This window comes from Vulpes lagopus, chromosome 8 (assembly GCF_018345385.1).
Source record: "Vulpes lagopus strain Blue_001 chromosome 8, ASM1834538v1, whole genome shotgun sequence".
Taxonomy (NCBI): domain Eukaryota; kingdom Metazoa; phylum Chordata; class Mammalia; order Carnivora; family Canidae; genus Vulpes; species Vulpes lagopus.
This window is the reverse complement of record NC_054831.1, coordinates 83542249-83567871: the sequence shown is the minus strand read 5'-3', so window position 1 is coordinate 83567871 and position 25623 is coordinate 83542249. Positions and strand designations below refer to the sequence as shown.

Here is a 25623-nt window from a genome sequence, read left to right as displayed (position 1 = left end):
AAATTCGAACATGAGCCATAGGAGTGGGGGAAGTGGGGAGGGACAGAGGAAAAAGCTCAGCAAATACCACAGATCCAATAGCAACTGACTAGTTCATTTATCCTAATCATATACATGCGGACTATGTTACTTCTATTCACGAAATGGAGTTCATATCTGATCATAAGGAAATGATTTTCTTATTGAAAAAGAGAACTAAGTGTAAATAAAACGTAAGTCCCTTAAAGCAAAACGCCAGCACCGACTTTCCTTTTCTCACATCTCCCAATAATTTTCCGATTTGGGGTTTTGTCATGGTCTACCCAATGCCACGCATTTGTGGTAAGTCGGAATGCGGCAGGCAGGTGTTGCCTGGGTTTTCCTGACTACTGCCGCCACGCTGAGCGCCAGAAGGGGACCCTGACTCCCGTTTAACCCAAAATCTCAAGTCACCTGCCAAGGAATACCCTGTTTTAGATCAACTTTCCGACAGAAAAATCAAACTGAGTGCAGAGAAGCATCGTCATTCCTCTAAGCAGCAGGCCCAGGGCGATGCGACTCACCGTTAGTGTGACGGCGGTTCACAGCAGCTGCAGGCGTGCACGGGGCACGAGGTGTGCAGGGGGGGGGGTGCACGAGGTGTGCACGGGGGGGGGGGGGGTAATCCCAGCAGCTAGCACGGGCAATGACAGCGGTAATAGGACTGCTGTGGTTAGTACGGATCCTACAAGTGAAGGGGTCTGATGCTGAGACATAGCCGGGGGTTTTATATTAGGAACAGTGGTAATACAGTGAGGACACTGCGGCTGGATGTAAAGGGAGGCTCCGCACCAGGTGTGCACGGGGTGCGGGGCGCGAGGCAGCTGGTGGGAGGGACGCAGCCCGGGGAGCCGCCTGGCGCCCGCCGTCCCCCCAGCCACAGGCCCCGCATCCCCGGGCCGCCGAGAGCAGTGCCCAGGTCAGGGCCGTGGTGCGCAGCGGCGGGGTGGGGGGGGCGGCTGCGGGGATGGGGGCGGGGGCAGAGCCCTGCTGGGGGGAGGGGGCGGAGCAGGCTGCGGGGCTGCGGGGGCAGGGGGAGGCCGTGGACAGGACGCAACCCGCAGCCTCCACATGGGCGGGCCCAGGGCAGCCCCGGGCGGGAGCGCCCTCCTCCCAGCGGGGCTCACCGCCCCCGGGGGCCGACGTGGCAGGTCCCTCCGTGGACAGGAGCCCGGGCCTGGGGCCTGGAGCCCGCGACCCGGCCTGCGGGAGCGCCGCCCCGCCCCGCCCCGCCCCGCCCCGCACAGCCCCGCACAGCCCCGCACAGCCCCGCCCCGCCCCGCTGCGGCCCAAGCCCCGATTCTCCCTCCGCCCCCCCGCCCCCCCCCCGCCCCCGGGGCTCCCCCGCGGCCGGCACAGCGGCACAGCACGGGGCGCACCCGGAGCCCCGCACCCGGAGCCCGCCCGCACGGCAGCTGCCCTCGGGCCCAGGCGGCCGCAGGAGGCAGGAGGAGCCGCCGACAGCCGTGGCTTCGCGTACCCCGGACCCCCCCCCCCCCCCCCCCCCCCCGCCGTGAACCCGCCTCCCCGCGGCGCTCGGGCGCGGGTCGGGGGCGGCACCGGAGCCACAGCAAGGCGGCGCGGACCTACCTGCCCCGACACCCACGACGCCCACGACGCCAGGCACGGACCCCCGGGCGCCCCCGGGCTCCGGAGGGGGCCCCCGCCCTGGGCAGCGCTGCCGGGGGCCGCGGGCAAGGACCCGGAGAGGCGCCCCCGCCGCAGAGGACCAAGACCAAACACCGGGAGGTAGGCGGATGCGGTCGACGCTGGGGAACAAGGAACGGGAGGCCACAAAAGGCAGTTACCTGGACTTGAGCGGGAATGGACTACGTGCTCCTTAGAAGGAACAGGGTGACCGAATGGATAAAATAGGTAGGACCCACCTGCCCGCTGGCCCCGAGACGCCCCTGGGACGGGGACACGCGGACCGAGCACAGCGGCGGGAGCACTCCAAGCCACCGGGAGGGGGGGCAGGACATGAGGACTCCTGGCAGACAAGACAGACTTCAGACAAAGGCTAGAACAAGAGACAGAGAAGGGCAGGACTTAACGATAATGGATCAATCCAAGAGGAGGCCGCAGCCATTGTAAACATCTACACCCCTGCACCCAGCACGGGAGCCCCTGAACACTAACACAGAGCGGGAGAAAGCGACAGTAACACAGTAACGGTCGGAGACTCTAACAGCCACTCACATCGATGGACAGATCATCCAGACAAGAAGCTGACAGACACAGTGGCCCTGAGTGACAAGTAGACCAGCAGACCTAACAGATATGGAGGACATGCCATCCAGACACGGAACACAGGGGCAACCGGGTGCCTCAGGCGGTTACTTCAGCTCAGGCCGTGATCTCGGGGTCATGAGATCGAGCCCCACATCGGGATCCACACTCAGCACTGAGTCTGCTTAGGATTCTCTCTCCCTCTGCCCGCCTCACCCTTCTCTTTCTCTGTCTCTCTCTCTCCCGCCCTCTCCCCAGCCCAATAAATAAAAACAGAATACATATTCTGTTTCAAGTTCACATGGAACATTCTCCAAGACAGAGCACATGCTCAGCCACAAAAGTGTCAATAAATTCAGGAAGACTGAAATCATGTCAGGCATCTTCTCTGACCACAATAGTATGAAACTAAAAATCACAAGAAAAAAATCTGTAAAGAACACACAGAGGCTCAACAACATGCTATTAAATGATGAGTGAGTCAGTCAAGAATTCAAAGAAACCAAAAAACACACAGAGACAGATGAAAATCGGAACAATGGTCTAAAACCTTAGGGACACAGCAAAAGCAGTTTTAGGGGCAAAAGCATGGAACCTGCTAAGTACTCTCCCTTTCCCTCTTCTGCCCCTCCCACCTTCTCTAGAATAAAAAAATAAGAGAAATAACAGACACCACAAAAATAAAAGGATTCTAAGAGATTATGAAAAGTCAGAACACACAAACCAGACAAACTAGAAGAAATAAACTCCTAGAAGCAATCTTCCAAAAGAAAATCAGGAAGGAATAAAAAATTTGAACACAAAGAAATTAAATCAGTAATCAAAAAACTCCCAACAAACAAAAGTCCAAAACCAGATGGCTTCACAGATGTCTACCGATGAAGAGTTAATACCTGTTCTTCACAAACTACTCCAAAGAAAGACTTTTAAGTTTACTGCATGAGGCCAACATTACCCTAATACCAAAGCCAAATAAAGACACTAGAAAAAAATAGAACTATAGGCCAATATCCTTGAACACAGATGGAAAAATCCTCAAAATACTAGCAAACCAAATTCAACAATAAAAAAAAATCATTCACGATGACCAAATAGGCTTACCTCAGGGATGCAAGGGTGTTTCAATATTCGGAATCAATGGATATAGAACATTAACAAGAATGAAAACCATATAAGATGCAGAAAAGGCATTTGACAGAGTACAACAGCAATTCATCAAAAAACTCTCAAAGTAGTTTTAGAGGGAACACACCTCAGTGTAATAAAGGTCACCTATGAAAAACCGACAGTTAATATCCTCAGTGGGGAAAACAGAGCTTTTCCTCTAAGATCAGAACAAGACAAGGATTCCACTCCACCACTGGAATTCAGAGCACTGGAAGTCCTAGCCTCAGCAATCACACGAAAGAAATAAAAGGCATCCAAATCTGCGAGGAAGAAGTAAAACTCACTACTTGCAGATGATGTGATCCTATATGTAGAAAATAATAAACTCCACCAAAAATCAACCAGAATAAATTCAGTAAGGTTGCAGGATAATGAAATATATGGAAATATGTTGCATTTCTATACCTAAAAACACAATAACAGAGAGTGACAATAACCCCATTTACAACTGCACCAAAAACAGTAAGATACCTAGGAATAAACCTAAAAAAAGAAGTGAAAGATCTGTACTCTGAGCACCTGGAAAGACATTCCACGCTCACGGTTTGGAAGAGCAAATACTGTCAGAATGTCCACACCACCTAAGGCCATCTACACCCTTAGTGCAATCCCTATCAAAACACAAACAGCATCTTTCATAGAACTGGAACAAGCAATCCTAAAATTTATATGGAATCAGAAAAACCAACCTTAAGAACAACAAAGCTAGAGATCTCACAATGCCAAATTTCAGGTTAGACCACAAATCTATAGTGACAAAAACAGTGTGACCCTGGCATGAAACCGACACACAGACCAATGGAACAGAGAACCCAGAAATAAACTCACGCGCCTATGGCCAATTAATCCACGACAAGGAGGCAAGAATATCCAACGGGGGAAAGGACTGTGTCTTCAACAAAGAGTGCTGGAAATCTGGACAGCCACATGCAAAAAGAATGAAACTGGACTGCTCCCTTACACCAACAACAGAGATAAACTCAAAATGGATGAAAGACCTGAATGTGAGGCTTGAAAGCATGAAAGTCCTGAAAGAAAACACGGGCGCTCATCTCGGGACTGGCCTTAGCATTTTTCTACATAGGTTTTCTCAGACAAAGGACACAAAAGCCAAAATAAACTACCAGGAATGCCCCCAAAATAAGCTTTTGCACAGCAAAGGAAACAATCAACAAAACAAAAAGGCAGCCTCGTGAAGGGGAGCGGAGACCTTGGATGAGGGGCTGACGTCGGACCCTCTGAAGAGCTCCTACGGCTCACCGCACACAAGCGCGTGACTGAGCGCCGGGCAGAGGACCCGCACGGACGCTTTTTCCAAAGACAACGCGCAGACGGACAGGCCCAAGATGATGCTCAGCATCACTCGGTGTTGGGGAAACGCACAGGGAAGCCCAATGGGCTACGGCCTCACGGTCAACACAGGAAACGGGTGTGGCGAGGGCACGGAGACCAGGAGCGCTGGTGCCTGCTGGCGGGGCGCAGGCAGGTGCAGCCACTGTGGGGAACGCTGTGCAGGTCCCCAGGAACTGACCCAGCAGTGCCCCTGGGGGTTTACAAAGGGAACAAGAACAGTGACGGAGAAGACCCCTGCCCCCTGGGTGCACAGCAGCGCCTCCGCCGCAGCCAGGGCGTCCTCGGGCTGAGGATGGGTGCGCCGAGCGCCGGCCCGCGGACCACCTCTCTGCCTTGGGGGGGCGGCCCTGCAGGTACTGTGCCGGGAGGAAAGTGGGACGCCACCCCGTCAGTTGTGCGGGTGACCGGGGATCGCACGCACACTCCCGCAAGCAGACCAGGCGCTTACACTGACAACCTGGGTCACGGGGGCCAGGGGGGAGAATCACGACAGCTGTGCACGCTCCCAGAGCAGCCCCAGTCACCCACTCCACCAGGATGGGCACAACCTCCCCCATGAACCTCCCTGAAGTCAAGGCGACCCCTTTCCACGCGGCAGTGCTCAGGGGACACGCGGCACTTGGACCCGTGGATAGCCTGGGCTGCAGGCAGGGTGCACCCTTCTCCCGCGGCCAGGCCACAGCAGTCGGGGGAGGCCACCGCGCCACAGCCCTGCCTGGGCCTCCATGTGCGGCCCATGTCTCCTCCGAGCGTGTCCTCCCGACACCAAGGGACTACGCTGCGCCCATGTCCCAGGAAGCCAGCCGTCCTGCCAGGTCGAAGGCCAGGAAGTGCCTTGAGGAGGAGGGCAGCAGCACCAGGACCCGGGCCGGGGAGGGCAGCAGCACCAGGACCTGGGCCGGGCCGGGCCGGACCGGGCCAGGCAGCAGCACCAGGGGCTGGGCCGGGGAGGGCAGCAGCACCAGGAGGGCCCTAGGGAGCCGCGCACCCCTCATGTCCCTGGCGGCATGGCCACGTCCCTGGTCACCAGCCGGCACCCGCACAGCAGAGCCAGGAGGCTGCACTTGCACACCCGCACCTGCCTCACGAGGAGGCTCCGGGACCGTGAGCTGTGGACACAGGTGGCGAAACAGGACCTATGTGGTGCTGCCGGCGCTCCCGTAACCTGATTTCTAGGAATCTAATTTTAAACGTCTGCACAGCTAACACATCACAGAAATACAGCATGTGGAACACTGTGGCAGAAGTGCTAAAATATATATATATTAAAAAAAAAAAAAAAAAAACACCTAACCAAAAATAAAAGTGGCATTTCAGGCAAAGCCCCGGAATTAGAACACAGCTCTATCCCGAAGCTCTTCAAAACCTTTTTCTTCAACGACGCTCACCCCGTGAACACTGGCGATCGCCGTCACAGTAGTAGGAGAGCTCGGCTCCAGAGGACCTGAGTGGGCCCGAGGCCCCGCCCACACCCAGAGGCCCCGCCCTGTCTCGAGGCTCCGCCCACATATAGAGGCCACGCCCACCAGAGGCTCCGCCCACACCCCAGGTCCCGCACCGCCTAGAGGCCCCGCCCCCAGCAGCTCGCATGTTGCCCTAATGGGTCCCCGAGGAGAGGCACCGCCCAACCCCAGGCGGGACGCGGGGTCCAGGGCGCTCGGCCGCTGGGCGAGCCTGGCGCCAGGCACGGCGTGACCCCCCATCCACGCCGCGGGCGGGAGGGGGCAGAAACGGAGGAGCCACACTGCAGACTGGCCGCAGGGCTCCCAGCAGCTGCCCCCCCCTCCCCGCGCAGAGGCCCGCAGCAGGGCAGGGCAGACGCGCACCTGCACAGGTGGCCTGGGGCGGGGGCGCACTGGGCCTGGGGGGCCGGCCGCCACCTGGCTGAGCTGCACGCTCCTCACGCAGCAGGTGTGTCTCTTCCTAAAGCAGTTTGTACCCAGTTGTACCGGTTGCAGATTACTTAACTGATAAAATACAACTCCATAAAGAGAAACCAATTCCGTGAAAAGCAGAATGCTTGGCAAAGACTAGACGTAGAAAAATTTATTTTAGTTAAAAAAAAAAGTGCTTTTAAATAAGAGAAAATCATGAAAACCTAGGACTCTACGCTGTCCGTGACTCCGCAGGCCGCGAGCTCAGCGTAGGCAGGAGAGCTGAGCTCGGGGGTAGGGCTGCGGCCACCACCCTCAGGGTCCTACTTGAACCTCTTGAGCAGCCAGGGGGTAGGGGGTGCCTCCTGCCCGGGGGGAGCCTTCTGAGCACCCAGCCCCTCCAGGACGCACGCGCAGTGCAGGTGGGAAGCGTCCCAGGGGAGCCCCCCACGCAGAGCAGGGCTGAGGTTTTGCTCTACTCCCACATCCAGCTTTTGAATCACAGCTTAAATAAACTTCGGCCAAAGAAAGGAACTCAGCTGATGAGTGAGCTGGACAGACCAGAAGGGTTCCAGAGCACACACCCCACAGGCCCCTGTGGGTCCCTCCCCTCCCCTCCCCCCTCCCCAGAGCACAGAGCAGGAACGGGGCAAACAGCTCCCTAACTAAAGGTGTCTGGGGTGCATCACAGACCCTCCCTCCAGGGGCGGCAGGAAGGTGAGCATGCCCGTGGGTACACAGATGGAGAGGCACGCGGCCCCTGTGCCAGCAGAGCTATGCAAACACTTCAGGGTCCACACGTCACAAGGGCTGTCACGTCTGGAAAACAAAGCTATGCAGAAACGCAGGCCTGGCCAGCTGGAGATGTACGTGCCAGCAGGAGGCCCGGCTACCTCCCCGGCAGGGCACCAAACCCACCGTGCCAGGGCTCCCCTTTCTCCACAGCCCTGCCGACACCCGTGGAGTCTCGCCCCTCTCAGGCGTGGGGTGGTAGCTAACTGTGGCTTGGATTTGTGTCTCCCTGGTGACACTGAGCGTCCTCTCGTGGCCCTGCTGGCCGTCCGTAGGTTGTCTGAGGAAAGGTCTATGCAGGCCCTTTGCCCATTTTTTTAACTGGCTCCTGTGTTTAGCTACAGAGTTGCACAAGAACAGTGGGGAAGGATGGGGCTCTCCAACAGGTACTTAGCGCACGTGGACAACCACCTGCAGGAGGACGCTGGGCCTGACCTGTGCCACACACAAAATCACAGGATCTGAAACAGTGAAGCTCCTCGAAGAAACCAGGGGAAAGATCCTGGACGCCGGCCTTGGCAAGGATTTCTTGGACAAGACACCCATCCCAGAGGCAACAAAAGCAAAACTAAACAATTAGGAAGACATCAAAGAGTTTCTGCAGAGCAGAGGAAACCATCAAGGAACTGAAACGGCAGCCACAGGCCGGAGAGCATCTTCACACCCTTGGCCGAGAGGACTTCCAGCCAAAACAAAGCATCACATTTGTGTTTTCAACCTCGTTCAGTCAATCGTGACGTGTAGACATCTGTCTTTTCTGCAAAGTATGAGGCCTTCTGCAGCGGGCAGGCCTCTATGACACAAGAGAACGACCGAGCGATTTTGTTTTCCTCCAGGTGGGAGAAGAGAACAGTTTGGGGAAATCCAGCGACGTTCTGTGAACTCCTGACTACAAACTACCCAGTCGGCAGCCCTCGAGGTGAGCCCTGGCCACGCTTACCACCCACGAGACGTGGGCAAGACATTTAACCTCGAACCCTGGGCTGGTTTAATTTCTAACCCTACTTATTTCCTGTGGTTAAGGGACCACCCGATAAAATGATATACATGACACTAGCCAGTGTCAACATCGCTGGATCATTGTGTCACCTGTGGATAGATGTTAAGACACCGTGGAGAAGTAAAACTTACAAATATAACGTTAGAGTTTTTAAGATTACAAATGAATTACGGATCTATGTCACATTTCTTATATCCTTTTATATTCTTAACTTTATATTTTTTTTACTTGTAAAATATTTGCATTCTAAAGTATCTCTGAGGATTTTTAAGATTTTATGTATTTATTCAAGAGAGACACACACAGAGAGAGAGAGAGAGGCTGAAACACAAGCAGAGGGAGAAGCAGGCACCATGCAGGGAGCCTGACATGCGACTCGATCCCAGGTCTCCAGGATCACGCTCTGGGCTGAAGGCGGCACTAAACCGCTGAGCCACCCGGGCTGCCTTACCTGTGAGGTTTTAAAGACTTAATACATGAAGCATTTAAAACTATGCCAAATAGACATCTGAAAACATATAGGAAGCTTTTTAATAAACATCAGGGCAGAAGGAATTACAGCTCCCAATTCAACACACAACTCATAGCAGCGAAGAAGTCGAGGCAATTCGCAGACTCCTAAAGGAATATCTAATAAAATCCAAAAAGTATATTAAAAACGTTTTCATTATCATCAACTAATAAGGAAACATCTGCTGAATTAGGCCTGGGAAACCCCATCATCCCCCCAGCGCCCGATCCTCGCCCCGGCTGCTGAGAACAGACCGTGCTGCGCGTGGACCATCCGGATGGGAACACAGTTTCAAGTCGTCAAGTTTCACCGATTCTACAGAAAATAACCCTCACACTCTGCACCTGTGGATCCTCTCACCCTTTACTGTTCCGTTTTGCTTTGTAGGACGAAGTACGTACGCATTTTAACTGTTTGAAGGTTACAGACTTGTGACGTTTCATTAACTTCATTGTACAATGAAAGGGCACCTTTTTCACCAAAAGGGAAAGGGGAAAATACGCAATTTAAAGACTTTTAATCCTACAAGCCCAGTGATGATATCTAGTTGGCAAAAATGGGGAAAAATTCACTTACACACTAAATAAACCCTAGAAGTCAGCTTTCCAAGCAAGAACCTACAGAGCTGTTCTGCAGGGCTGGGTTTTCTTTAACGAGACGCCCATAGAGCCTCCCTCAAGTCCCGTGACCGGGCCTGAGGCACCCGGCTGGCTCCCGCCGCCCGCCCCCCCCGCGGGGCTGTGAGCTTCCCACACAGAGCCGACCCCCCAGCAAGGGCCTCGATGCTGCCCAGGAAAGAGCCCATCATGGGAACGAGGTGAAAAGTAGGAGATTAGGACACCGGGAGCGGGCTGGTCTCCTACAGGATCTAGTGCCGGGACACCTGGGCCCTCGCTGCCCTGACCCTGACCGGCACCTGCGACCCCAGTAAACGGTCGGGAGGAAACCCAGGTCTCCTGTCACCGTGCCCGACCCTAGGCAGGAGGGCCCGTGGCTGGGGGATGCCAGGAGGGGTAGGTTCAGGGCCGGGCATGGGGCTGGGACAACACGGGGCTGGGACGGCGCAGCAACCACCCCCGGGTCCCTTCTCCTGGGGGGCGGGGGGGGGGGAGGGAATGTGAAATCAGAAAGTTCCAGCCAACAGAGGTCTGAACGTCAGTTTTCTTCAAACTTCTACAGACACGGTTTCCCTTGGCGGCTCCTGGAGGACTGAAGCCATGCGCAGGGCAGCGTCCTCCCCAGGCCCCTGGCAGCCGGGCCCCCGGCCGGCAGGACTGAGCCAGACGCACACTTCTTTGCTGGGAAGACACCAGGGCAGGAGCCACTGGTCTGAGGGCTGGGCGGCACGCAGCCACTGGGGGAGCCGCACCCTGGCCTCACCCCTGGGCCGGGGTGAACGACCGGGAGCAGGCCTCCCAAGGACTGCACCCAACGGCCAGGCTCCTGCCATAAAACAGTTCAGGAGGTCCCCATGGTGGCCCAAGGACCGGCCCACACCTGTTCAAAGGTTCAAGGGCAAGGGCAGCTCCGACCGAGCTGGCTTCCGACAGGTGCAGGAAGGACCCTGGGCCGCCGGAGGCCAGGTGAAAGTGCCTCCGTGGAGGAGCCTGGCCACAGCCAGGCCACCCGAGGGTGGAGGGGCAGCAGGAGCCCCCGGGCACCTTCCTCCAGATGGGAGACAAGGAAACACGCTTCCGCTGGAGTAAAAACTGATTTGTCTGTAACGACTGACTATCGTGCTTTATGCTTCCAACATTTTCAGTACCATTTCAAAGGCTTCAAGGCCCTAAATCAGAATTTTCTTTCTACTGGGACACAGAAGTACTTTAGTTAAAGATACATATGGAAATGTGCCAAGAGAAAAGGGTCAATAACACCCTCGGCATGAACGCCCCCCACCCCGGGACCTCCAGCAGCGGCTCTCAGGTCATTTACAAGAGGGGACGGCGATGTGCATTATGTCTGCAAGCAGGACAGGTCTTCCCAGGAACGGCGTGGGCTGGGCAGAGGCCTGGGCTGCGAAGGGGCAACCAGCACTTGCAGGGGCTCCAGCCTTACTCGTCTCAGCCGACGAGCACATGGATTAGAGACCCCGGCACGGTGCCGTCCTGGAGGGCGAGCAAGCCCCGGGCGCTGCAGGCCGCGGCCTCCAGGGAGAGGGGCCAGGGCAGGCCTAGAGGGGGCAGGTGGGCCTCCCTGGGACGCTTCGGCGGCCTCTCCAACTGGGAAAGGACAGACGTCCAGGCTACTCACCACCCTTTTCCATTCTACAAACTTGGAAATATTTACATACCAAGTGCACAGTGTGATGCCTCAGGTGTCAGGACCCCACGGACCCTGCACGTCACCCCCCACAGCTGGGTCCTGACTCACAAGGGGACAGCAGCCACCTCACCCAAAATGCGGCCCCGAGCTGCAGGAGGGCTGCAGACTCTCCGCCCGCACTCGGCACCGACAGCGACAGCAACACGCGCACTCTCCTCCTGACCCAGAAAACGTGAAGCGGAACACGTAAACATGCGTCTCCTAGCACAGGAAGCGAGCCGCGGGATCTGTGACCTAGGCCACACAAGGGCTCTCCTTGGGCCCTGCTGCCGTGCAGGCCGCGGCAAGGCAGGAGGCCCACGTGCTCACCGAGGCACACACGCCCCGGGGACCGGGCACATGCCAGCTGGAGCGACAGCGGCCTCCAGCTCCCGGAGGACAGCAGCACGCGAGCGGATCCCGGGACTGCTGCCGTCGGGGAGGTGCGCGGGGCAGAGCACAGGCCCGCCGCAGGCGACACCAAAGCGGCTGCCACCACTCCCCGGCCGCCCCCGCCTCCGGGAGGGCTCAAGGAGCAGGCGCGTTCAAAAGCAGGTGGCACCTCACCCGAGCCTGTGCTCCCCTGGGGATGTTCTCACAGGACGCACGTGGACAGATGCGGGCATGCGCAGCTCGGGCAGGGCTTGCCCGCCCATCTGTGAGTCCTCCCCACCTGGGGGTAAACTACGTGGGAGCCCGCTAGCCACCTCTTCAGAAATCTGTTTCCGTGAGCCCATTTGCCCCTTAAAAGGGCACCAGCCCCCTCAGGAGCCACAGAAATCTCCAGCGTGCGACGAGAGCCTTCGTCCCGTCAAGGCATCTGGCCCCCAGGCCAACGTCAGAGGACGGCTTCCTCGGCTGCCCCTGGAGCCGCTGTGACAGCCCGAGGCGCTCCGCAGAGCTCAGGGCCGCAGCATGCCCCGGAGCACCCCAGGGCCCACACCCCAGGGCCGGGTGACGGCTCCGTGGCCTCCGATCTGACCTCGGACTTGCCGGGTCAGTTCTTTCCAGCTGCTTTCCGGCCTCAGGAGGGAGGCCCTGCGGGCAAAGCATCCCTGCAGGGAATCGAAACTACGCCCGGAGCAGAAAGAGCGGTCCTGGGCGGGCGAGACGCCCATCCACACGCACTTGCCCACCTTTGGGCCACACGTTCCTTACGTAAACTTGCAAGTATTTCCAGCACTTTGAGGACTGTCTCTGGGACACCCTCCCCAGTCTTCCCAGTGGTGGCCTCCGGGAGACAAACTCCCCTGGTTTCACCACCACTCATCTGCCTTGGATTCTGTGGGTAGTGAGTGGCCAAACCTGCAGCTTGCGGTCCCTGGAGCCAGGTGTCCCTGCACCCCGGGGTCCCAGCTGCAGCAACATGCGATTCCTCATTTGTAGAACTACTGAGCTGTGTGCCGCCACAGGCTCACAGGGCCCAAGGACACACGGGCCGGCATGGGGTGTCAACTGGTGCCGCAGAGGTCAGCCAAGAGCCCGTAGAAGGAGGATTACAATTTTCCACACAATCAACAAGACCGGTGAGGCTTAAGCAAGTGGAAGTTTGTTCACAGGTGCTTGCTCCAAAGACGCCCTTTCCAAAGGTTATCAAGGATCCAGGCAGTCAGGATCCCCACACACACGCCGTATGGGGGCTAGGGGCCAAAACGAAGACTGAAGGAGGAGGGAGACGTGAGCACGCGAGGCAGAGAGCACCTCAGGAGAACTTACAACAAAGTCCCAAATGAAAATTCAACCCGGGCCTCTGGTCACCTCGCAGACCCGGTCAGCCCAAATTATAAGCAACAGCATTCGCACTTTCATCTGAGCCTACAGGTGATCTCCTGGAAACACCCCACTAGGAAGATAAATCGAAAGAGAAGAAAAATCAATTCACAATGCAGCATAATGACTCAGCCAGACTAACCAAATTAATATAATCTACTGAAAGTCAAATCATATGTTTAAGATTAGGTTATTGTGCAGCTCAGGGGCAACTTTAGATTTAAGATACTTAAAGTGGAAAACGATCATGCTTCCCCTCAATTTTGATCACCAGGGCCCCAGCGAGACCGAGATGGAGTGGCTTTCATCGCTTGCAGGACAGATGCGATCATAAACGTGCACAAGTGACCCGAAGACAAGATGGGTCTCTGTGTTTTCTGCTTGCACTAGTCATGGGGCTTCCAGGAGCAGTGGAGCAGTCACAGGACGAGTCCACAGTCGGCACATGGTGCGTAAACCCGTCTTTATTCTGGGATTTATTTAACAAGTCTTCGAGGGTCCCTGCTACGGGAGCATTTATCTTCATTTACGAAGAGCCACGGGCTTTCTGGCTGAGGAAACAGGAGGTCATACCGTCCACAGTACTTGCACGGCCCGTATTCTAGCAAAAGGCCCACACGCCTGCGGCATCGCCATCTCCAACACACGGATTCAAAATTCTGATGCAAACAGGAATAACCAGGCAACGGGGGGAGCAACAACTATCGAGAGGTTCTAGAGAATCTGAGACGACATCGCGGGACGGCCAGTGTCGCACGAAGACCGCACCCGTCTCAGTCATCCCTGCCAACGTTGGCCTGGATTAAGACTTTATTTACACACAAAGGAAGCTGTAAGATTTGTTCTGATTTCACTTATAGGTGGGAGGTAAAAAACAAAACAAAACAAAAATACCCCAGATGAACAAATACCCAGAGCACACTGGTTGTCTTCGGAGGGAGGGGGCCGGGGGAGGGCAGGTGAAGAGATGGAGACGTATAGGCATCCAAACAAGTGACAGAGCTGAGAGGAGCAGCACAAAACACAGCCGGGACCACTGCAGGGACTCTGGGGACAGACGGTGATGACCGTGACGATGGAGAGCGTGCCGTGACGCGTGCGGTTGGCAGACCACTGCATACACCTGAAACTAATATAAACCTTGTACGTCAACCACGCTTCACTTTGGAAAAAAAAAAAAGATCTGCCCTAACACGCTTCTCTAATCACTAGATTGTCTTCACGATCATGAGTAACCACTAAATAGCTTCCTCTCAAGGATCTGAAACTAAAAATAGGATGACAAAAGAAAGCCACATCCTGACAACTTTATTAAGCAGATTATAGTTATGAAAATAAAGGATGTTAGAGGCTAGATTCCTAAAATACCCTTCGAAGAACTCTGTACCAGTAACAGCTGGTCGTTGTTACATCAGGTGGAAAAAATGGGATACATGGAACTAGGTTTAAAAAAAAAAATTCACATTCACCATGAAAGTTGGCATCTTTTTTAACATCCTACTTCCTACTTTGGACTTGATCAACCTACTTCAAGACGGTTGGCCTCAAGTGGGGAGGCAGGAAGGTGCGCGGCAGGCGGCCGAGCCGCGGTGGGAAGAGCGCCCAGGGCAAAGCAGGTACGGGCCCGGCAGCAGGCACGTGGCCTGGGCACGCTCTTCGAGCAGGTTTTCCTCTTGCAGGGACACCTGTACCTTGGGTCCCACGTGCTCAAAAAGTAATAGCGCACAGCGAGCAGAGGGCTGCCGAGAAACACACAGAAGCATCCTCCAAGACAGAGACCATCCGCGTTAAAATTTAAGAAAAAAAAAGGTCTATTTGCAACATCTGACTTAAGAGTCCGACTTGTGCCATCCATTCCCACTGACGAGACTGCAGCTCCCGGGAACCAGAGAGAAGCAGGTCCGAGCTGTGGGCCTCCCCGCCCCACCTCCACCGGGAGCTGGGGAGCGGGACGTGCACCTCACTCCGTGGGTCCGGGCACCACTGCCTCCCACGCGCGGGGGCTGCGCAAACCTGGCCACCGGCACCCCGCTTCCAGCCCGGAGCCAGGCCAGGCCACCTTTCCCTGGACAGACACTGCAGACGCGATCCCCGGCACCTCACTTACAGGCTTTTCCCCAGAAACACAAGAACTAACAAGCATTGTCTCTCGACCAAAACGATCAGGATTTCTGATAAAACCATCCCGCCCAGCCTCCTGACTCTAGAGGGCGCTGCGCACGGGCGTCGGCCCCGAGGGGCTCCGTTTTCTGTTTGTCTTCCACAAGAAACGGGTCTCAAACACGAAGATGAAGAGCCGAGTAACAGACGCCCGGGCACCCACCCCAGAGGACAGATTAGATTTTAAATGTGACGTTCCCGGATGGCACAGGCCTCAGCCCCGTCACAACCACGGGGAAGGGACTGGGAGCAGCGGTCCCGCTGGAGCTGGGACGGCCCACGCATACCCTGGGCCCACGGCACCCAAGCTCCACCCCACGGCGCCCACGCTGCCCCCTAGACCCCATAGCCCGTCGTCTCCGAAGGAGCCCGAGCACAGGCTGGCCCCCAGGCCATCCAAAGGTGGCCTCGCCGGCTGGGAGGTTGAGAACAGTCAGGAAACCGAGGCTCTATCGAGAGTGGGGAGTTTCTAACTGTTTGAAATCCAGTGTCCTCATCTGTTCAAAAGGGAGGAGGTCATTTCCTCAGAAAACCTTTTTTAAAGACTGAAAAAGACCAACATGAAAGCGACAAGGGCACGGGCGAGTGTGCGGCAGGCTCGCAGCTCCGCTCCCCGATGCCACCCGCCCCCCCCCCCCCCCCCCCGACTCACACAGGCCGAGCAGCCCTGTGACTCACGCACCCTCCACCCGGAGTGCGTTTCACCCAGAACCCGACGTGTGCCAACCAGGAGCCCAAGTCAAAAATTAAGGCGACTTCCTGCCTGTGTCCAGGGCCAGATCTCTCCGAGAAGAGGGAAGAAATTCTAGGAGAACAGCACTAAGTCCCTCGCTAGCGGGACGGCGGAGTCGCTTATCCCATCTCCGGGCGGGGAAAGAAAAGCAAACTCTGCTTCCTTCTCCTACGAAGTGAGAAGCCCCCGAAGCCTGGGCGCCGCGGTCGGCAGCCAGCAACTGGCAGCGCGGCCCTCACGGTCGCCGGGGTCGCGGGATGGCGGTTGTTGCGCGGGTGAAGCGCAACGTGAGCCAGGCCACGCGCACAGCGGGTCTCCCCGTGACAGGACAGCGATGCGATGGCGCCGGACCCGCGCGGAGGACGTGGTCGCACGTTAGCAACGAGGTTGCACCCCGGCGAGGGGATAGGCTCTTCCTGGGCTTTAAGAGTGTAGGTTGAACGACCCCGGATAATCCCATCCGGCCGTGGCCCACAGAGCTCCTCAGAGGCCACCATCCGCTACAAAGCCCACCGGCTCTGACGCCCGCTCTGTTGGCAGAAGGAAGTGAGAACGGGACGTGCCAAGCCTGATCGTGCTCACTCAAGAACCCAGTGGTCCGTGCCCGGTTCCCGCGTCAGGTTACTTTCAAGTAGTTATTACACGTGATTGAAGCCGTAGCCTCTCCAACACCATTAAGTCCATAGGGTGCGGGTTGGGGTGGGGGTACCCTAACACCCTACTGCCCGTGTTTGTCTTACTAGACGCTTTGAGGGGTGCTTGTATGGGGCACACAGCTAGGCCCCCAACTCTTGGTTTTGAGGCTCAGGTCACGACCCCGGGGTCATGAGATGGAGCCCCATGTCGGGCTCCCACTCAGTGCTGAGCCTACTTGAGATTCTCCATCCGCCTCCCACTCGTGCTTGTGTGTGATCTTGCTCTAAAATAAGTGAATCTTTTAAAAAAATACAATAAAAAATAAAAGCAGCCTGTGAAAGTTGACAAGGAAAAGCTGGCATGCACGATCACAAACCCAAACAGCGCTCAACCCAGGTGACTGGCCGGGCGAACGTGGAGGACACGCCCCAGGACGTCCGCGATGTCGCCGTGCAGGACAACACCCTAGGGTGCTCAGCAGGTGGGGCCCGGGGCCCTCAGCACAGCTCTGAGTCCTCCGAGTGGCCTGGCCTCTCAGACCCCCACTGGGCACCCGGGACCCCACCTGCAGGTCTTGTCAGGCGACGTCCATGTGCACATATCAGCGGAAGGGGCATGGTGACAGGGGGTTCAGCCCAGCATCTCTGCACACACCGAAGGAGGAACACGTGCAGCAGAAGAAAGTTGTCCCAGTGTCACAGCCGGGGGAGTCCTGGGCTTCAGGGGGCATCCAGCCCGCTCCCCCAGGTAGCTTCGGGAGTAGCTCCAGCTGGAAGCCCAACGCGGCCCAGAGACACGCTAGGACTGTGAGGTACATACAGTGTGTGTCCCAGGTACACCTGGGCCAGAGCCTAACTAAGACGTGCTGGCCAGGTACACCTGGGCCAGAACCTAACCAGGACGTGCCACCCAGGTACAGATAGAGCAGAGCCTAACTAGGATGTGCTGCCCAGGTACACCTAGGCCAGAGCCTAACTAGAACATGCCGCCCAGGTACACCTGGAGTGGAGCCTAACTGGGACATGCTGCCCAGGTACACCTGGGCCAGAGCCTAACTAGGACGTGCTTCCCAGGTACACCTGGAGCAGAGCCTAACTAGGATGTGCTACCCAGGTACACCTGGAGCAGAGCCTAACTAAGACGTGCTTCTCCTACCTGGATAAACTCAGTAGCAGGGAAGGCCGGGGATAGAAGCACCAGGAGCTCTGTCCCAGTGGACACACCTGGGAGAGAAAGAGTGGACCTGGGTATTTACCAGGCAGACGTCATGGCATGACGTCACCGACCCTCAATGCTACAGGGTGAGTTAGCAGCTCCACCTGACAGCTGAGGAACAGGCCGGGGGGTGCTGGCTCGTTCCCCCGACGATGCTGTGAGCGTGGAGCAGGGCCCCACACACTAGCCAGCTGCACAGCGCTCGGGAGGAGGTCTTCTCAACGGACAGACTCCTGTGTTCAGTCCAGAGAACCTCAAGATCCTCCCACAAATCCCTGCAAATAGGATTCAGAAAAACATCCAAAGAGATTCGGGAAGCACAGAAGAAGGTCATCCACAAGTTAAAAATGGAAGTTTGTGCTTTACGTTCCCGCTGCACTAAAATCCCGCCCCCTGAGGGCTGCTGGCCACCCGTCCTTTCTGAAGCACTCGGCCAGCGAGAGTATTTCATCTCCTCTCCTCCGACGACAGCGGCTTTGCACCTGCTCTTCAACACACATGACGTCCTTCCGAGGATGGTCGGCACGCCTGTCAGCACACGGAATACCCCGGCCTGACTGAGCGCGCTGTCTGCAGCCCAAGCCTAGGCTCCGCATGTCCTCGTCTCTTCACAAAGACCGCTCGAGCTCCCCGTGAGGTTAAGTAAGAACACGGTTTACGTTTCTGTCTTCATTTCAGGTAAAATGGCCTACGAAGCGTATTTTTCCCCAAGAAGCACCTCTTGATACTTCCTCAGAAAGACCGTCAGGGTGGACCGGGCCAACTTCATCTTTACAGGGAGGGGGCTTCGGCTCGGCGAGAAAGGAGACCAGGGAGTAACGCAAGGGTTCAGAGTAGACGCTCGTGTGATGTCCTAAGCGGCAACGTCAAGGAGTGTGGCCCTGTGTCAAAGCAGGGCACACCGGCCCCGCCCGGCCGGGCCACGCAAGTGTGCGCTCAGGGAACTCTGGCACATGCGCCCCCCGCCCCCCCCCCCGCCCCGGCTGTGTCTGTTCGCTGAGCTCCTGACACAGGCCCAGCTACGCTCGCATTTGGTCAGAACACGAGGAGAATCATCCTGTGATTCTGGAATCAAGTTTCCCTCTGCACCGGACAAGCGCCCAGAAGAGAAGCCAGACCCGTGAACGCCGCTGCCACCTCCACCGCAACCCGGCCCGAGCCGGCTGCAGCTGCAGCAGCCCCCACGGAATGCTGTTTACACAGACTTTGTAAGTCATTCTTAAGTTATTCAGTTTATTATTAAATTATTAAATGACCTAACCAGATAATTCAGTAAAAAAAAAAAATTAGTTCATAATTGTGAATAAAAATTAAAATGTAATGAATCCCGTCCCCGATCCTGGTAGACTGGTGTGGATCTGGCCCATGGGCTCCAACCGTTTCATTAGGACACAGAAACAGATTTCCATCCCAATCAGCAAACACAGGATTTAAAACCAGCAGCCCAGAAGAAAGACACATTCCTAACCCAGCATCAACCACAGAATCCCTTCATTTCTCATTATCTTGGATAGTGTGGTCTTCTTTTTTTTTCCTCCTGATTTTTAATACCCACTGTACAAAGCCCTTTAGTAAAGAACGGTCTCAATTTGGGATGTGCACGGCACGGAGAGCCCGTTTCACCCGCCCAGGAGGTCCAGGCCCAAAGCTAAACAGCAGCCTCCCTCCCCGAAAGGGACCGCTCGCTGTAATTTTAATTTTTACAACACAGTATCTTAGCATTTTCCCACTTTATTTGTCTCGGGCTTGTTAAAACGAATAACCCCAACCGGGTCCCAAAGAAGGAAGCGTGGAATACGCGTGTTTGGAGAGCCCGGGCACACGCTCCGCGGCGTGTCGACTCCGGTATCCCAGCCCACGCCAGCTGGGATTCCCAGTCGGCGTCTCCTCTCTGGGAGCGCTATTTATTATCATCACCAACAAATGGATGCAATTAGTTCTTTGGAGACGTGACACGTTTCTGACCCTCTTAGCAGAAAAGAACGGAGCGTTGGTAACAATAGGTCACCTCCGAATGGTGTGCAAACACACACACAATCACACACAATCACGAAAAAGGAACTGAAGTGGCAACTTCCAGAGTAGAAGAGAAAGAGGAGCTGCAACGTGAGAGGGGTGCCAGCCGATAACAGGCGGCCGGAAACCTATCACATCACCCCAGACGCCTTACAGCAGATAAAACGTCCGCTACTCCCAGGATCAGCAGTGATATGCAAAACTACGTCAAAGGACCGTGACCAAGAACTTGATTTTTTTTTTTAAGATTTTGTTTATTTATTCATGAAAGACACAGAGAGAGAGGCAGAGACAGGCCGAGGGAGAAGCAGGCTCCATGTGGCGAGCCCGATGCAGGACTCGATTCCGGGACCCTGGCGTCCCGCCCGGAGCTGAAGGCACATGCTCCACCCCTGAGCCAGCCTGGGCGCCCCAAGAACTCGATTTCTTTTTCAGGGCGCTTGAACAATTATGACAAGAACTGGAAATGATCTTGAATAACATGCCTGGGCTCTGAACTGGTGAGTCAGTCTATATATATATATACATCCCCGTGACATCAAAACGAAGATTATCCAATACATTCTCGTTACAATTCAGAAGAATGCTACAACTCATCCCATAAATCACTGCTTTAAAAAATAATAAAATAAAATAAACCAGCTCTAAAAAAAGAGTCAACCCATTTGCAAAAGGCTGGTATGAGGAAGGCAGAGTGACTCATAACATCCAACAGCTTGTAGCCTCCAAACCATAACAAGCGTATAAAGCCAGTGGGCCCCGCATAAAACAAAATAGAGTCATTGTTAGCGCTTTGACCTCTGAGGCTCAGATCTGAGCATAACCAGGGCATCAAATATCCTCCGAGCCCTTGGAACAATTTTACAGATCTGTGCCTTTCGTGTGTGTGTGCGTGTATGTGTGTGTGTTTACTCGCCCAGCTTCCCGGCTAAATTTGACATCTATATTTATTCATTGGGAAAAGAACATTCGCATTTAACTATTTTCCTAACTCTGAAGAACTCTTATCATTCGAGTCCACACATTTCCAATCCCACGCCCACCGATGCTGCCATTTTGTAAATACTTTTTCTTTAAACACAGGTAACAATATTTTCCATCTGCCACACCAGGGACTCCACCCCCTTCACCCCAATTCTTCCTGCTATTGGACAACTGTGAGGCGGATAGAACATTCTGTGGCCAGTCCTGAGGTCTATTCCAGCGGGGGGAGGGGGGGGTGTGCCTGTGGCCCTCAGCTCGCCCCCTCCACCTGCTGGCCCTGTCCCTTCCTCCTCTGCAATTATGACAAATGATCAGTGGACATCAGCAGGAAACCAGGGGTTTTTTGTTTGTTTTTTGGTTTTCTTTGGCACATATGTTGTCCAGAGTCAACGTCCTTTCAGTGAGGATGATGTTCACAAGGTCTGGGTGGCGGGAGACTTTGGAAGGCGGTGCTGCGGGGTCCGCAAGGTCAGAGCCCCGAGATCTGCAGTTACGGGGCCCCCAGGACACGGGGCCGGGACTCGAGGGCCAGAGCTAAGCGTACCTGTCACCTTGGGCCCAACAGCCCTGAAAATCTACAAGCATCTCGGGGCCCACGCCTCTCACATCGCGCTCTTTGGTGCCGGGAATGTGTGTGCGAACTGCGTGAATGCAATTAAAAACAAAACAAAACAAAACACCCCTGACCGACACAAAGAACCACAAAGAACGGGGCGTAGGTGAGCTTGGGCCCCCCACATCCAGCAGTGGGGCTCGCTCACCACGGAAGTGCTCCTCCCACTGCGCTGGACCCTCCTGACAGGACTGTGGCTGAAGCAATTTGGAATGTTAATCAGCGAAGCAGGACAAGGACTGAATCACCCCCGGAAGCAAAAGTCAGGGGACAGCGGACACACCAACAAAACCCCGCGACATGAAACACGGCATCTGTTTCTTAAAGGCCTCTCCTCCACAGACACCAAGCAATCCTCTCAGGCTGTATCCCGGCGGTTTCTCCAAGATCCACCAAAATAAGAATCCAGCCACTCCCGCAGGAGAGAAGGCGCAGTGTCCGCACAGCCCACGAAACAACCCACAGCCAACGCAGAGACTTCCTGCTACCTTTCAATCAACAACTGAAATTTTTTCCGAAGACACAAGTCTCTTCTACGTTTTGTTTCTTTTCTTTTCGACTGCTTCTATTTAAAGTTCTTCCTTAAGTATTTGACTTAAAAATATATTTTTAGATATTTACCTACACATTAATGAAATTAATTTGGCGGCCCTCTTTTTTTTTTTAAGATTTTATTTATTTATTCCTGAGAGACGCAGAGAGAGAGGCAGAGACACGGGCAGAGGGAGAAGCAGGCTCCATGCAGGGAGCCCGACGTGGGACTTGATCCTGGATCCCGGGTCACGCCCTGGGCTAAAGGTGGCGCCAAACCGCTGAGCTCCCCAGGCTGCCCTTGGCGGCCCTTTTAAAGCCAAAAAGGAAAGCGCCCAATTCCAACAGGCCACCACGTCGGGAAGGAAGAAGAAACCAAGGGGGTTGGGGGGGAAGGAGACCCAGCCACTGACCCGGCCGTGAGCCCACTCCCCGCACCCCGCACACATGTGGCTCAGGCACATCCAGACCCAGGGCCAGGGGCCGCCTGCCACCCCACCCCACACAACGCATGCAACTTCGGGGACCTGCCGCTCCTGGGGAGAGAGGCCCCCCCGTGCTCACAGGGGCGCAAAGGGAAAAGGAGGCCGAGTTCTGCAGCCAGAGTCCGTCGGCAGCCCTCACCCAGTGACCGAGGAAGGCGACAGCACCGCGGCCTCCGACACGATGCAGGGCAGCGCACCGGCCGACCGGGCAGGTGTGCAGGCCCGGGGACCAGCTGCCGTGCTCTGTCAACCGACGTCACGTGTGCTTCACACGCAACTGCTTTCCCCCTGCTCTGAAGCAACGAGGCCCCGGGAGTCCCACGCTTCCATGATGGTTGCTGATGCTGTCATTCGGGACGAAGACTCGAGGGTTCTCTCCGCGTGAATCAGGACCGCGGCTAAAACGGGATAAATGCTGATTTAACTTTTTCACGTTGCGAGTGGACACGCCCGGGGATTTTTAAGTTCCACAATGTGAAAACACAGAGACTTCTGGTCCTTCCAATCTTGGCTCCTTTGAACACTGGAAAACAAGTTGATCCATGCAACTGAAGCACGAAAGGTGTTCTGTGTGGTTACGGGACCTGGAGTCCCAGATGACCCTAAAGAACGCTCCGTTCCTCGTCCATCACTCGGCAGCGACAGAGCAGGTCCGAGATGACACAACTACTGCGCGGCCGGAGGGGAGAGGGGCTGACAGGCCAACGTGTTGACCGTCCGACTGCTCCGTTCTTCAGTGTTCAGCCCGGGTCTAGCGCGGTTTGCAGGAAAGGGGAAAGGACCACGAATCTCCCGCGGGCCAAGACATCAATGAGAAACCCGCTAAGCCCTTTCTAAAGGCCTGTCAGACACGAGGTGTTCACGGAGACTCGGACTGTGTGAACCTGGGCCGAACGTGGCTCTCCACTCTCTGGGCGGTGGGGACGTAGCACTCATTCCTCCTCCAAGAGGGATGGCCGGGGGCATGCCAGTGTCATCCAACAGGGAAGTGCACCCCAAGTCCACAGCCACGAGCAACTGCTCCCCGTGCAGCCAGCGGCGGTGGCCCACACGTCCTGCATGGTCCCAGGCTCCAGGAGCGGCTGTGAGCTGCGTCCAGGCCAGTCCCGTGGGGCTCTGACGGCTTCCCACTTTGGTAACACAGCCGGGGTGTCGACACTTGCTGTCGGTATAACGTGGACACAGCAGCCGCGTTGGGGGAAAGCATGAATGCCGGGCTGCCACAAGGAACACAGGACACAACGTGCGATGAAGACCAGGAGGGCCGCAGGGTGAAGGTTCCTCCTAAAATCACAGCGCTTGGGCACATATTTTCCACTGGAGAGTCCGTCCCTCCAAATGACGTGTCCACGCTGCACCCTTCACCTGCCACCTTAAATCTAAGCATCGATCCCAGCTGCCGGGCCCGCGTGCCCCCTGCCTTCAGGTCCTCTGAGGTGCTAGCAGAGCCCTCGTCGCCTTCCACCAGCCGGAATAGTGTCTGCTAAGCACACAGAGTCCAGGAAACAGCTTCCTCTCCTCCCACGGGACTGCTTCGCCTTACAGAACATCACAATACCCTGCAGCACCCCAAATTCGAAACAGAAAGACAGAAAGATGCTCCGTCCCTGTAGACCTGAAAGGCCGGTAGCCCTGGGCCACAGCCCCACGAGCATCCTTCCTGGGCCTGAGCGTGTTGGAAGGGGAAGCACCAAGTCCCATCAGCTCCTCCCTGCTGATGAAAATTGGCACGAGCCAGTGTACTTTCTGGCTCCCCGCCCTCCGGGAACCGTTACACACGCACACACACACACAAAAGTTCACCAGGCTGCACCGCTCGGTCCACGCAACCTGCCTGGGCCCGCAGGCCGGGGCACCGGGGCACCAGGCCACAGTCGGAACCGGAGCGGCTGCTGCTTCCAGGGACCCCGGACCGACCTCCAAAGAGTGACAGTCGGGCGCGTGACCCGGGTCAGGAGCGCCGGGCGCCCGCAGGACCCGCGCCCGGACCCCGCGGCCGCCGCACCAGCGCGCAGGGTCGCCGCGGGGAGGCCCCGGCTCGCGGCCGCAAACAAAGGCGGCGGGTGGCGGGGTCGCGGGGTCCGGGGGGCACAGCCCGGGCCGCCCCCACCCCCCCCCCGCGACCCCGCGACCCGAGTCCGCGCGAGCACAGGCCGCCGGCAGCTCGGCGCTCAGGCCGCGGACGGGCCCGGGCGGCGCGGAGCGCACGGACGCGCACCAAGGACACGGCGGCTGCAGGCGGCCCCCCGCCCCCGCCCTGCACCCCCGCCCCCCCGCCCCGCACCCCCCGGGCCGCCGCAGCGCCCCGACCCGCCGGCTGCCGCAGCTCGGGGAGGGCCCGGCCTCGGCCGCGGGCGGGAACAGGGCCGCGCGCCCCCCCCCCGCGCCCCCTGCCCCGCCGCGGCGGCCCCCGCCCCCGCCCCCTCCCCCCGCCGCCCTCCCCCCGCCCCCTCCCCCCGCTGCCCCCCCCCCCGCGCCAGCGCGGCCGGCCGGGCGCGGGGCCTGTTACCTTCCGACAGCTCCAGCTCCAGCTCGGCCAGCCGCGCCCGCACCTCCAGCGGCAGGGCCATGCCCTCCAGCCCGCGGTCCGCCATGCTCGCCGCGCCCGCCCGGCCGCTCCCTTTGTTCCAGGCCGCGGTCTGGCCGCTCCTCGCGCCCCGCGGACCCGCACCGAGCGCGGCAGGCCGGGCGCGGCGCAGCGAGCGCTCCTCCCCCGGCGCCGCCCCCGCGCGGCCCCGACGCCCGGCCTCGCGCCCGCGCCCCCGCCGCCCCCGCGCGCCCCCGCCCCGCCCCGCCCCAAGCTCCGCGGGCCGCGCTGACCGCGGGGGCGCGCGGGGGGGAGAGGAGGGGGGAGGGAGAGGAGGGGGGAGGGAGGGGGAGGCCGGGAGGGGGGACGCGAGGGGGCGCGCGGGGCGGGGGCGGGGGATGGGGGGCGCTCCGGGAGGGGCGGCGGGGGGCGCTCCGGGGGGGCCGGGGGGCTAGGGATTTGGGGGCGCCGGGAGCGGGGACGGGGGGAGGCCGGGGACGGGGGAAGGGAGGGGCTCGCGCGGTGGGGGGGGGCGGCGCTGAGGATGGAGCAGGGGCCGGGAGGGGGGCGCCCGGGCGGAGGGATGGGAGGGGCGCTCCGGGAGGGGCGGGGGGGCGCTGAGGACGGAGCAGGGGCGCGCGGGGCGGGGATGGGAGGGGCGCCGGGAGCGGGGGCGCTGGGGGGGGAGCCAGGACGCCCCGGTGG

General features: G+C 57.5%; 1 protein-coding gene across 3 annotated transcripts in view; it reads right to left on the bottom strand.

Moving 5' to 3' along the window:
* Nucleotides 1-25100, bottom strand: part of DIP2C (disco interacting protein 2 homolog C) — a 251485-nt gene extending 226385 nt beyond the window's left edge. For all 3 annotated transcript variants that reach the window (XM_041767644.1, XM_041767645.1, XM_041767646.1), the window contains exon 1: nt 24901-25100. In XM_041767644.1, coding sequence (XP_041623578.1) covers nt 24901-24985 — 85 coding nt within the window. In that variant the 5' untranslated portion in view covers nt 24986-25100. The remainder of the gene's footprint in view (nt 1-24900) is intronic.
* Between the last annotated feature and the right edge of the window lie 523 nt (nt 25101-25623).